This window comes from Penaeus chinensis, chromosome 35 (genome assembly GCF_019202785.1).
Source record: "Penaeus chinensis breed Huanghai No. 1 chromosome 35, ASM1920278v2, whole genome shotgun sequence".
In the NCBI taxonomy this organism is placed as follows: Eukaryota; Metazoa; Arthropoda; class Malacostraca; order Decapoda; family Penaeidae; genus Penaeus; species Penaeus chinensis.
This window is the reverse complement of record NC_061853.1, coordinates 32,243,885-32,256,384: the sequence shown is the minus strand read 5'-3', so window position 1 is coordinate 32,256,384 and position 12,500 is coordinate 32,243,885. Positions and strand designations below refer to the sequence as shown.

At 49.3% G+C, this 12,500-nt stretch overlaps 1 protein-coding gene across 1 annotated transcript in view; it reads left to right on the top strand.

Moving 5' to 3' along the window:
* LOC125044130 (collagen alpha-5(IV) chain-like) overlaps window positions 1-12,500 on the top strand; it is a 23,703-nt gene that overhangs the window by 11,184 nt on the left and 19 nt on the right. Inside the window, exons 2-10 of the mRNA XM_047640581.1 lie at window positions 2,647-2,717; window positions 3,458-3,843; window positions 5,092-6,345; window positions 6,475-8,753; window positions 8,811-8,854; window positions 8,915-10,807; window positions 10,966-11,084; window positions 11,207-11,315; window positions 11,446-12,500. The exon at window positions 11,446-12,500 is cut by the window's right edge and continues 19 nt beyond it. Coding sequence (XP_047496537.1) covers window positions 2,647-2,717; window positions 3,458-3,843; window positions 5,092-6,345; window positions 6,475-8,753; window positions 8,811-8,854; window positions 8,915-10,807; window positions 10,966-11,084; window positions 11,207-11,315; window positions 11,446-11,621 — 6,331 coding nt within the window. The 3' untranslated portion in view covers window positions 11,622-12,500. The remainder of the gene's footprint in view (window positions 1-2,646; window positions 2,718-3,457; window positions 3,844-5,091; window positions 6,346-6,474; window positions 8,754-8,810; window positions 8,855-8,914; window positions 10,808-10,965; window positions 11,085-11,206; window positions 11,316-11,445) is intronic.

Genomic DNA, 12,500 nt, shown 5'->3' with positions numbered 1-12,500 from the left:
CACTCCACGAATAAACAATAGAAGCTTGCGAATGGGAAAGGAAAAACGGAGAGAACGAGGAATAGCAAAAGAATCTACGAATAGAGAGATAAAAAAAAAAAGAGAGGGAGAGAAAAACGACAACAACGAACCATTACGGAAAAAGACGAATCGGAAAATAAATCAAACCAAGAACACGAAAAGGAAACGAAAAGTTAAGATAAAGATCTAAGAAACATAGAAGAGAATAAAGGAAGGAAAGAACTGGAGAAAAGGAAAAAGAAGAGAGAAAGGGAGAGAAAGGAGAAGGAGAGAGAAAAGATGAAAAAAAGGGTGAGAGTAAGAAAGCATCAAGAGGCGGATGTGGAAAGAATGCAATCGATAGACGCACTTTTATCTTTAAGTTACGTTCGGCTATAACTTAAAACATGACTGATGTCGGAAAGTAATGTTCGTAATGACGTAATTGATATTTTCCGATGATTTTTAAAAATTATTGTTATGAACGAATGGAATTTGACAGACCTTTGCTGCTGAACTGTTATTGCTATTATTATCATTATTTTTACTATCATTAATCATTATCATTGTTGTTATTATTGTCATGATTACCATTGTTATTGCCAATTATTATTATTATATTTACCATGATTGTTATCATTATTATTGATTTTATTGTTATCATCTCTTCATTGATCTGTCTTTATTATCATCATTATAGTTGTCATTACCATTATTATTATCATTATTATTGATATCATTATTTTATTATTATTATTATTATTATTATTATTATTATTATTATTATTATTATTATTATTATTATTATCATTATTATTATTGTTATTATTATTATTATTATTATTATTATTATTGTCATTATTATTATCATTATTATCATTATCATTATTGTTAGTATTATGGTTATTGCTAGTATTATTATCATTATTCCATTATCATCATCATCATTATTACCATTATTGTTCTTACCATTATTATTATTATTATTATCATCATTGTTATAATTTCCATTAGTATCATTACCATCATTAACATTATCATTATCATTATTAACATTACAATTATTATTATTATTATCATTATTATTATTATCATTATTATCAATATTACAGTCATAACTATCTTTATTATTATTTTATTGATATCATATACTATATCACCGGACAATAATGTAAGAATTTCAGGCACACAAAACGGTTTTATTTAATGATGTTAACTTTCTATCCCTGCCTTATATGTACTGGTGCCCGTGACCGGTTCCTTAATTCTGCTCATAGAGGCGAAAATGTAATTGAAAATCTACAGAATGTGTCCTTAAGATGAATGTTTTAGTTAAGCTTCGTAATTAATTGTCAGAAAAGTTTCGTTCCGGCAAGATATCAATTTCGGACCCTGTGAGTCTTTTGTCACGGCATTAGGTTGTTTTCATTATTTACATCGGTATCATAATGAAAAAACAATAAGATATTATTTTTCTATACGTAGATTTCCAGCGAGCTTGTTTTTTTTTTTTTTTATTGATATCAATTGCCCAAAGTCACAGATGAAACGCGTTAAAAACAAACCAAACGAAGAAACAAAAAACAGATCCGTCACATTTCCTCCGGATCGCCGTCAGACTAACGCTACACCGTCAAGTAATTTGGACGATTATCAGCGCATGTCTGACGACGCTAATTGGCGCCAATAAGATCTTCATCGGACTCCATGACATAAAAAAAAAATAGAGATAAAAAAAGAGGAAGAACAGCCATTCTCACGTAAAACGAGGCGTCATTATTGGAGGACGACCTAGACAATTATGCGCGCCCGGACGATCACCGTGAGAAGGAAAATTATCGTGCCTCTTCATCCCCGAAGAACCGTATGGCGGGTCATTGGGTCACGCAGGACGAAGAAGGGAGAAGGAGAAATTATATAATCAATTGGGATATATCTAGGTCTGCGTGTGTAAACAGAACAAAGAAATCATTAGGGACATGATAGATCAATATAGTGCATTGTATATACTGCCTTTTGTGTGTCAAATTAGCGTAGTCTGTCCTACATCAACTGCCATTACAGAACAAGTAATTATCCAGAATTATGACGTAACCACTCCTCTCTCCACAATTTCCTTTTCCTACACTTATGCTTTTCTCTCTTTTTGTGCTCAATTTTGTACATGCAATTAGTGACATATGTTTGCCTTTATTATTATACGATATCTACTATTAATCAATTCCCGTTTTCTCTTAAAAGTATTAAATTCATTACTGAGCATAATGCATCATACAATTTTTCACATGGTATTGGTTCCCTTTCACCTTTAAACACTTGACAAAAAATATTATTATTGCGATGATGATGATGATTATTATTATCATTATCATTATTATTATTATTATTATTATTATTATTATTATTATTATTATTATTGTTGTTATTATTATTATTATTATTATTATTATTATTATTATTATTATTATTATCATTATTATCATTATTATTATTATTATTATTATTATTATTATCATTATTATTATCATCATTATCATTATTATCATTATTATCATTATTATTATTATTATCATTATTGATGTTATTAATATTATTATCACTGACAGAAACGTTATACTAGTTATTAATCCCATTTTCTCTTTCCAGGACATTTGCTTGGGCTAAGATGTCGCGCCTGAAGGCTTTGGTGTTGCTCGGTCTCGTCACAGCCGTCTATGGTAAGGTTTTTAGGCTTTTAGTAAATGCTACAGATGAAAGGGTCCTATTATTAAGATTTATTAGGTATATGGTATATTTTGAAAATAGTATTTGGAAGATCTATTTGAAGATATGTAGAGGATATGTTTGAAGATAATTTGTTGAGATATTTCAAGACATGTGGAAGATTTACCATTTATCATGATGAATGTATTATTAAGAATGTATCAGTATTAAGATAGCATTAGTATTATAACAAATATGGTGTTACTATCAAATTGGTCTATCATGAAGTGATGTGAAACTGGACACATTTCGAAAGATGTTTTATTGTTGTCACGGAATAGCAATTCTTCATATTTCTTTATCTCTTCAAACTAATCTTTCTTTACGTTCGTCAGAGCTTCTATCCTTTTCCCTGTTTCGTTCTCTATGTCTTTGTCTTTCTCTCTCTCACTCTCTCTCTCTCTCTCTCTCTCTCTCTCTCTCTCTCTCTCTCTCTCTCTCTCTCTCTCTCTCTCTCTCTCTCTCTCTCTCTCTCTCTCTCTCTCTCTCTCTCTCTCTCTCTCTCTCTCTCTCTCTCTCTCTCTCTCTCTCTCTCCCTCCCTCCCTCCCTCCCTTCCTCCCTCTCTCCCTCCCCCTCTCTCTCAATCAATAAATCAATTAAAATCATAAATATTATACGTTCAAAAATATAATTCTGCTAACACTACCACTCACTCACTGTATAAGTATTGCTCACCATGACCGTCCCTCGCAGCACGGAGTGTGGTCGGACCGGCGCTGAAGCCCTCGTCACGCAGATCGAAAATGACGAGGAGATGGAGAGCGTCATCTGGCGTCGGCTCCATCAACTCCATCAGAACAGCGGAGGGTCAGCCTCTCTCCCGCTCGCTGCCCCCACAGTGCACAGCAGAGGGCTTCTTTCCCCAACCCGGTTCTTGCACGGATTTCTACCGGTGTGTGGACTGGACAGGTACCGGGACACGGTTCTCTGCCTTCCGTTTCAACTGTCCTTATGGCACGGTTTTCGACGACGACCTCGATATCTGCAACCACCCTGCGGCGGTGAAGAACCCTCCCGAATGCTCCGGCGCTGCTGGAAACCTGCCATTGCCTGAACCTCCTGGTGTGGACGCAGGAGGAGTAGGAGGAACTGGAGGAGTTGGAGGAACTGGAGGAGTTGGAGGAGTTGGAGGAACTGGAGGAGGAGTTGGAGGAACTGGAGGAGTTGGAGGAACTGGAGGAGTTGGAGGAGTTGGAGGAACTGGAGGAGTTGGAGGAGTTGGAGGAACTGGAGGAGTTGGAGGAACTGGAGGAGTTGGAGGAGTTGGAGGAACTGGAGGAGTTGGAGGAGTTGGAGGAACTGGAGGAGTTGGAGGAACTGGAGGAGTTGGAGGAGTTGGAGGAACAGGAGGAGTTGGAGGAACTGGAGGAGTAGGAACTGGAGGAACAGGAGGAGTTGGAGGAACTGGAGGAGGAGTTGGAGGAACTGGAGGAGTTGGAGGAACTGGAGGAGTTGGAGGAGTTGGAGGAACTGGAGGAGTTGGAGGAGTTGGAGGAACTGGAGGAGTTGGAGGAACTGGAGGAGTTGGAGGAGTTGGAGGAACTGGAGGAGTTGGAGGAACTGGAGGAGTTGGAGGAATTGGAGGAACTGGAGGAGTTGGAGGAACTGGAGGAGTAGGAACTGGAGGAACTGGAGGAGTTGGAGGAACTGGAGGAGTTGGAGGAACTGGAGGAGTTGGAGGAACTGGAGGAGTTGGAGGAACTGGAGGAGGAGTTGGAGGAACTGGAGGAGTTGGAGGAACTGGAGGAGTTGGAGGAACTGGAGGAGTTGGAGGAACTGGAGGAGTTGGAGGAGTTGGAGGAACTGGAGGAGTTGGAGGAACTGGAGGAGTTGGAGGAACTGGAGGAGTAGGAACTGGAGGAGTTGGAGGAACTGGAGGAGTTGGAGGAACTGGAGGAGTAGGAACTGGAGGAACTGGAGGAGTTGGAGGAACTGGAGGAGTTGGAGGAACTGGAGGAGTTGGAGGAGTTGGAGGAACTGGAGGAGGAGTTGGAGGAACTGGAGGAGTTGGAGGAACTGGAGGAGTTGGAGGAACTGGAGGAGTTGGAGGAGTTGGAGGAGTTGGAGGAGTTGGAGGAACTGGAGGAGTTGGAGGAACTGGAGGAGTTGGAGGAACTGGAGGAGTAGGAACTGGAGGAGTTGGAGGAACTGGAGGAGTAGGAACTGGAGGAACTGGAGGAGTTGGAGGAACTGGAGGAGTTGGAGGAACTGGAGGAGTTGGAGGAGTTGGAGGAACTGGAGGAGGAGTTGGAGGAACTGGAGGAGTTGGAGGAACTGGAGGAGTTGGAGGAACTGGAGGAGTTGGAGGAGTTGGAGGAGTTGGAGGAGTTGGAGGAACTGGAGGAGTTGGAGGAACTGGAGGAGTTGGAGGAACTGGAGGAGTTGGAGGAGTTGGAGGAACTGGAGGAGGAGTTGGAGGAACTGGAGGAGTTGGAGGATCCCCTGCAATCCCAGGAACTCCTGGTATCCCTGCAGTCCCTGGTACTCCAGGCACCCCTGGTACTCCTGGAATCCCTGCAGTTCCTGGTACTCCTGGAACTCCTGGTACCCCTGGAATCCCTGCAGTCCCTGGTACTCCTGGAACCCCTGGTACCCCTGGAATCCCTGCAGTCCCTGGTACTCCAGGCACCCCTGGTACTCCTGGAATCCCTGCAGTTCCTGGTACTCCAGGCACCCCTGGTACTCCTGGAATCCCTGCAGTTCCTGGTACTCCTGGAACTCCTGGTACCCCTGGAATCCCTGCAGTCCCTGGTACTCCTGGAACCCCTGGTACCCCTGGAATCCCTGCAGTCCCTGGTACTCCAGGCACCCCTGGTACTCCTGGAATCCCTGCAGTCCCTGGTACTCCAGGCACCCCTGGTACTCCTGGAATCCCTGCAGTTCCTGGTACTCCTGGTACTCCTGGAATCCCTGCAGTTCCTGGTACTCCTGGAACTCCTGGTACTCCTGGAATCCCTGCAGTCCCTGGTACTCCTGGAACCCCTGGTACCCCTGGAATCCCTGCAGTCCCTGGTACTCCTGGAATCCCTGCAGTCCCTGGTACTCCTGGAACCCCTGGTACCCCTGGAATCCCCGCAGTCCCTGGTACCCCTGGAATCCCCGCAGTCCCTGGTACTCCAGGCACCCCTGGTACCCCTGGAATCCCCTCAGTCCCAGGTACTCCTGGAACCCCTGGTACCCCAGGAATCCCCGCAGTCCCAGGTACTCCTGGAACCCCTGGTACCCCTGGAATCCCCGCAGTCCCAGGCACTCCTGGAACCCCTGGTACCCCAGGAATCCCCGCAGTCCCTGGTACTCCTGGAACCCCTGGTACCCCTGGAATCCCCGCAGTCCCTGGAACTCCTGGTACTCCTGGAACCCCTGGTACCCCTGGAATCCCTGCAGTCCCTGGTACTCCTGGAACCCCTGGTACCCCTGGAATCCCCGCAGTCCCTGGTACTCCAGGCACCCCTGGTACCCCAGGAATCCCCGCAGTCCCTGGTACTCCTGGAACCCCTGGTACCCCTGGAATCCCCGCAGTCCCTGGAACTCCTGGTACTCCTGGAACCCCTGGTACCCCTGGAATCCCTGCAGTCCCTGGTACTCCTGGAACCCCTGGTACCCCTGGAATCCCCGCAGTCCCTGGTACTACTGGAACCCCTGGTACCCCTGGAATCCCCGCAGTCCCTGGAACTCCTGGTACTCCTGGAACCCCTGGTACCCCTGGAATCCCTGCAGTCCCTGGTACTCCTGGAACCCCTGGTACCCCTGGAATCCCCGCAGTCCCAGGTACTCCTGGAACCCCTGGTACCCCTGGAATCCCCGCAGTCCCTGGTACTCCCGGTGCTGTTATCCCTAGTGGTACAAATGTCCCAGGAACAGAAGCTAGTGGTGGGACCCCTGGTATTCCCGGTACCTCTGGTACTCCTGGAACACCTGTAGTCCCAGGTACTCCTGGTACTCCTGGAACTGCTGGTACTCCTGGAACCCCTGGTACCCCTGGAATCCCTGCAGTCCCTGGTACTTCTGGAACCCCTGGAATCCCCGCAGTCCCTGGTACTCCTGGAACCCCTGGTACAACTGGAATCCCCGCAGTCCCTGGTACTCCTGGAACCCCTGGTACTCCTGGTACCCCTGGAATCCCCGCGGTCCCTGGTACTCCTGGAACCCCTGGTACTCCTGGAACAGCTGGTATTCCTGGCGCTGTTATCCCTAGTGGTACAGGCACTCCCGGAACCCCTGGTAACCCTGGTACCCCTGGAATCCCCGCGGTCCCTGGTACTCCTGGAACCCCTGGTACTCCTGGAACCCCTGGTACCCCTGGAATCCCCGCAGTCCCTGGTACCCCTGAAATCCCCGCAGTTCCAGGCACTCCTGGAACCCCTGGTACCCCTGGAATCCCTGCAGTCCCTGGTACTCCTGGAAGCCCTGGTACCCCTGGAATCCCTGCAGTCCCTGGTACTCCTGGAACTCCTGGTACCCCTGGAATCCCCGCAGTCCCTGGTACTCCTGGCACCCCTGGTACCCCTGGAATCCCCGCGGTCCCTGGTACTCCTGGCACCCCTGGTACCCCTGGAATCCCCGCGGTCCCTGGTACTCCTGGAACCCCTGGTACTCCTGGAACAGCTGGTATTCCTGGCGCTGTTATCCCTAGTGGTACAGGCACTCCCGGAACCCCTGGTAACCCTGGTACCCCTGGAATCCCCGCGGTCCCTGGTACTCCTGGAACCCCTGGTACTCCTGGAACCCCTGGTACCCCTGGAATCCCCGCAGTCCCTGGTACCCCTGAAATCCCCGCAGTTCCAGGCACTCCTGGAACCCCTGGTACCCCTGGAATCCCTGCAGTCCCTGGTACTCCTGGAACTCCTGGTACCCCTGGAATCCCCGCAGTCCCTGGTACTCCTGGCACCCCTGGTACCCCTGGAATCCCCGCGGTCCCTGGTACTCCTGGCACCCCTGGTACCCCTGGAATCCCCGCGGTCCCTGGTACTCCTGGAACCCCTGGTACCCCTGGAATCCCCGCAGTCCCAGGCACTCCTGGAACCCCTGGTACCCCTGGAATCCCCGTAGTTCCTGGTACTCCTGGAACACCTGGTACTCCTGGAACCCCTGGTACCCCTGGAATCCCCGCGGTCCCTGGTACTCCTGGCGCTGTTGTCCCTAGTGGTACAGGCACTCCTGGAACCCCTGGAATCCCCGCAGTCCCTGGTACTCCTGGAACCCCTGGTACTCCTGGAACCCCTGGTACCCCTGGTACCCCTGGAATCCCTGCAGTCCCTGGTACTCCTGGAACCCCTGGTACTCCTGGAACCCCTGGTACCCCTGGTACCCCTGGAATCCCCGCAGTCCCTGGTACTCCTGGTACCCCTGGAATCCCCGCGGTCCCTGGTACTCCCGGTGCTGTTATCCCTAGTGGTACAGGCACTCCTGGAACCCCTGGTACCACTGGTACCCCTGGAATCTCCGCGGTCCCTGGTACTTCTGGAACCCCTGGTACTCCTGGAACACCTGGTACTCCTGGCGCTGTTATCCCTAGTGGTACAGGCACTCCTGGAACCCCTGGTACCCCTGGAATCCCCGCAGTCCCTGGTACTCCTGGAACCCCTGGTACCCCTGGAATCCCCGCAGTCCCTGGTACTCCTGGAACCCCTGGTACCCCTGGAATCCCCGCAGTCCCTGGTACTCCCGGTGCTGTTATCCCTAGTGGTACAAATGTCCCAGGAACAGAAGCTAGTGGTGGGACCCCTGGTATTCCCGGTACCTCTGGTACTCCAGGAACACCTGTAGTCCCAGGTACTCCTGGTACTCCTGGAACCCCTGCAATTCCTGGTACTCCTGGAACATCTGGTACTCCCGGTGCTGTTATCCCTAGTGGTACAGGCACTCCTGGAACCCCTGGTACTCCTGGAATCCCCGCAGTCCCTGGTACTCCTGGAACCCCTGGTACCCCTGGTACCCCTGGAATCCCCGCAGTCCCTGGTACTCCTGGCACCCCTGGTACCCCTGGAATCCCCGCAGTCCCTGGTACTCCTGGAACACCTGGTACTCCTGGCGCTGTTGTCCCTAGTGGTACAGGCACTCCTGGAACCCCTGGAATCCCCGCAGTCCCTGGTACTCCTGGCACCCCTGGTACCCCTGGAATCCCCGCAGTCCCTGGTACTCCTGGAACCCCTGGTATCCCTGGAATCCCCGCAGTCCCTGGTACTCCAGGCACCCCTGGTACCCCTGGAGTCCCCGCAGTCCCTGGTACTACTGGAACCCCTGGTACCCCTGGAATCCCCGCAGTCCCTGGTACTCCAGGCACCCCTGGTACCCCTGAAATCCCCGCTGTCCCTGGTACTCCTGGCACCCCTGGTACCCCTGGAATCCCCGCAGTCCCAGGCACACCTGGAACCCCTGGTACCCCTGGTACCCCCGGCATCCCCGCAGTTCCAGGCACTCCTGGAACCCCTGGTACCCCCGAAATCCCCGCAGTTCCAGGCACTCCTGGAACCTCTGGTACCCCTGGAATCCCCGCAGTCCCTGGTACTCCTGGAACCCCTGGTACTCCTGGTGCTGTTATCTCTAGTGGTACAAATGTCCCAGGAACGGAAGGTAGTGGTGGTACTCCTGGAACCCCTGCAATCCCTGGTACTCCTGGAATCCCCGCAGTCCCTGGTACTCCTGGCACCCCGGGTACCCCTGGAACCCCCGCAGTCCCTGGTACCCCTGGAATCCCCTCCGTTCCAGGCACTCCGGGAACACCTGGTACTCCCGGCACCCCTGGAACACCTAGTGGTACAAATGTCCCAGGAACGGAAGGTAGTGGTGGTACTCCTGGAGCCCCTGTAGTCCCAGGTACTCCTGGTACTCCCGGTATCCCTGGTACTCCTGGAACCCCTGCAATCCCTGGTACCCCTGAAATCCCTGCAGTCCCTGGTACTCCCGGAACCCCTGGTACTCCTGGTACCCCTGGTACTCCTGGAATTCCCGCAGTCCCTGGTACTCCCGGAACCCCTGGTACTCCTGGAATCCCTGCAGTCCCTGGTACTCCTGGTACCCCTGGAATCCCTGCAGTCCCTGGTACTCCTGGAACCCCTGGTACCCCTGGTACTCCTGGAATCCCCGCAGTCCCTGGTACTCCCGGAACCCCTGGAACCCCTGCAATCCCTGGTACCCCTGGAATCCCTGCAGTCCCTGGTACTCCTGGAACCCCCGCAGTCCCTGGTACTCCCGGTACCCCTGGTACTCCTGGCACCCCTGGAATCCCCGCAGTCCCTGGCACTCCTGGAACCCCTGCAATCCCTGGTACCCCTGGAACCCCTGCAGTCCCTGGTACTCCTGGAACCCCTGCAGTCCCAGGCACTCCTGGTACTCCTGGAACAAATGTACCAGGAACTGAACCTAGTGGTGGGACCCCTGGTACTCCTGGTACTTCTGGAACCCCTGGTACTCCCGGAACACCTGGTATTCCCGCAATCCCAGGCACTCCTGGAACCCCTGGTACTCCCGGAACACCTGGTACTCCAGCAATCCCAGGCACTCCTGGAACCCCTGGTACTCCCGGAACACCTGGTACTCCAGCAATCCCAGGCACTCCTGGAACCCCTGGTACTCCCGGAACACCTGGTACTCCAACAATCCCAGGCACTCCTGGAACCCCTGGTACTCCCGGAACACCTGGTACTCCAGCAATCCCAGGCACTCCCGGAACCCCTGGTACTCCCGGAACACCTGGTACTCCAGCAATCCCAGGCACTCCTGGAACCCCTGGTACTCCCGGAACCCCAGGTACTCCAGGAACCCCTGGTACTCCTGGAACACCTGGTACTCCTGCAATCCCTGGCACTCCCGGAACCCCTGGTACTCCCGGTAGTTCTGGAAGTATCGGCGGGGGTGTAGGTGTTGCGCGACCCCCTCCCTTCACCCTGATGTGTTACCATGACAACAAGTACCGTCGCCACCCACTCTTCTGCAACAGTTACTACTACTGCATATGGGATGGTCTTAACTGGAATTTCCCCATCTTCACCTGTCCTGCGGCACTGATCTTTGATGAAGAAACTCAACAGTGCTCTTATCCAGGTGGGCTTTGTGTTTATTTTATGTAAAGTCTTTTGTACTTTTAGTTTTAGATCCTGACTACATTGAATGCCATTTTATGGTTCTATATCATATTGAAATATTCGTTTTATTGTTATGTTAATGGGTAAATGTAAAGTAATCTCCAAATCTGTTTTCAGATGACACCAAGCCTTGTGATACCCAGTTAGCACCGTACCCTACTCCTCAACCTACGAAGCCGGTTCCCGAAGTAACGACTCCTCAGTCTGTCGAAACAACAACACAGAAAAACTGGCAGGTTAGACATTCGCAGAAATTTTTGTAGTGTGTATATATGTTATTTTGTATATTTGTGTTGTGACATTGTTACATTTACAAGAATATTCTAGAATGTTGGTTTTTTATATCAATTTCTTTCAGGTTGATGAATCAAGCAAATACGCATGCCCAGCACCAGGCTATTATCCCTTCGAAGGTGACTGTGTCAGGTTCTACAAGTGTGTTGAGCTTGAAGATGGAAGTCTGAAAGGTATTTTTACGTGTTATTTTTATTTCCTTCAAGAACACTAGTTGCACACGTACTGTAATATGTAGCAGTCTGCCGGCACGTAATTCCATCCACCATAAACACACGTTTATTTTTCTTTCCATCTTTCTAGGCCTACTGTACAAATGCCCTAATGGATATGGCTACTCCGAGGAACGTCAGCGGTGCTGGCCTGAAGAGGACCTCCCTGCGTGCCGAAGAATCATTCAAGACGCTCATCTTCGACTAGAATCTGCTACGCCAGTCTATCCTGCAGACCTCTTCTGGTTCTTTAATAACAAGAAGTAATTCGAGTCTTCTTTGCCAAGGTGGAGTTGATACACACGCGATCAGTCTGAGGCATTAATTACTATGTTTCTCTGACAAGGAGAAATATCTTAAGACTGATTGCCATCCGGTCTTGGTTCTTTGCCAACACAAAATATTCTGTCCGTGAATATCTCTATGATATGTTGCCCTAAAAAAAGATGTATTGTTCACTGGGACTCACACCGCCCCTGCTTAGGTGTAGGATCTACTGTATTTGTAAAGTCTTACGTAGTGCAATATGTACAAATTACCATGGATTTTACTTCCAAATAATGCTTTTTACAAACAGCCAAAGAAGTAAACCCAGCAAATTAAAGGACTGACATGCAGCTCTGTCAAATATAGCATTCAAGGGATGGTGAATATACAGTTATTTATGAGCCTCAGAGAAACACCACCAGCACACCAAACGCTGCTGTTGCCACCTGCTCGCAGACAGCTGAGAAATTTGAAGCTGTGTAGTTTATTCCCTCGGTAGTTCGTATTATCACTTAATACATGTTTCAGCGTTATCTTCATGCTCCCTCAAAGTGACAAATAACATTGTCGGGCATTCAAAAGGCTGGGGATGCGCTGAATCATGTATTAGACTTAGGCATTACTCTCACGTTATTGTGTAGCTAAGGTTGTTGAAGCGGTCTGATGCTAATTTTCAAGGGAAAAGACCGATTGAGAATGGCAACAACTATAGCCACTGATATTTTTGTGAGAATTTCAGTCATGTGCCAAACCAGCAAGCAAAATATTCACGCTGCTTTTTAATTTCTGTGTACATTATTTATTCTATTTATTCTATTTATGTATGCCATTGTTGCTTTACAATTGTTATTTGAATTGTTGATAAATATTGGTTGAAAT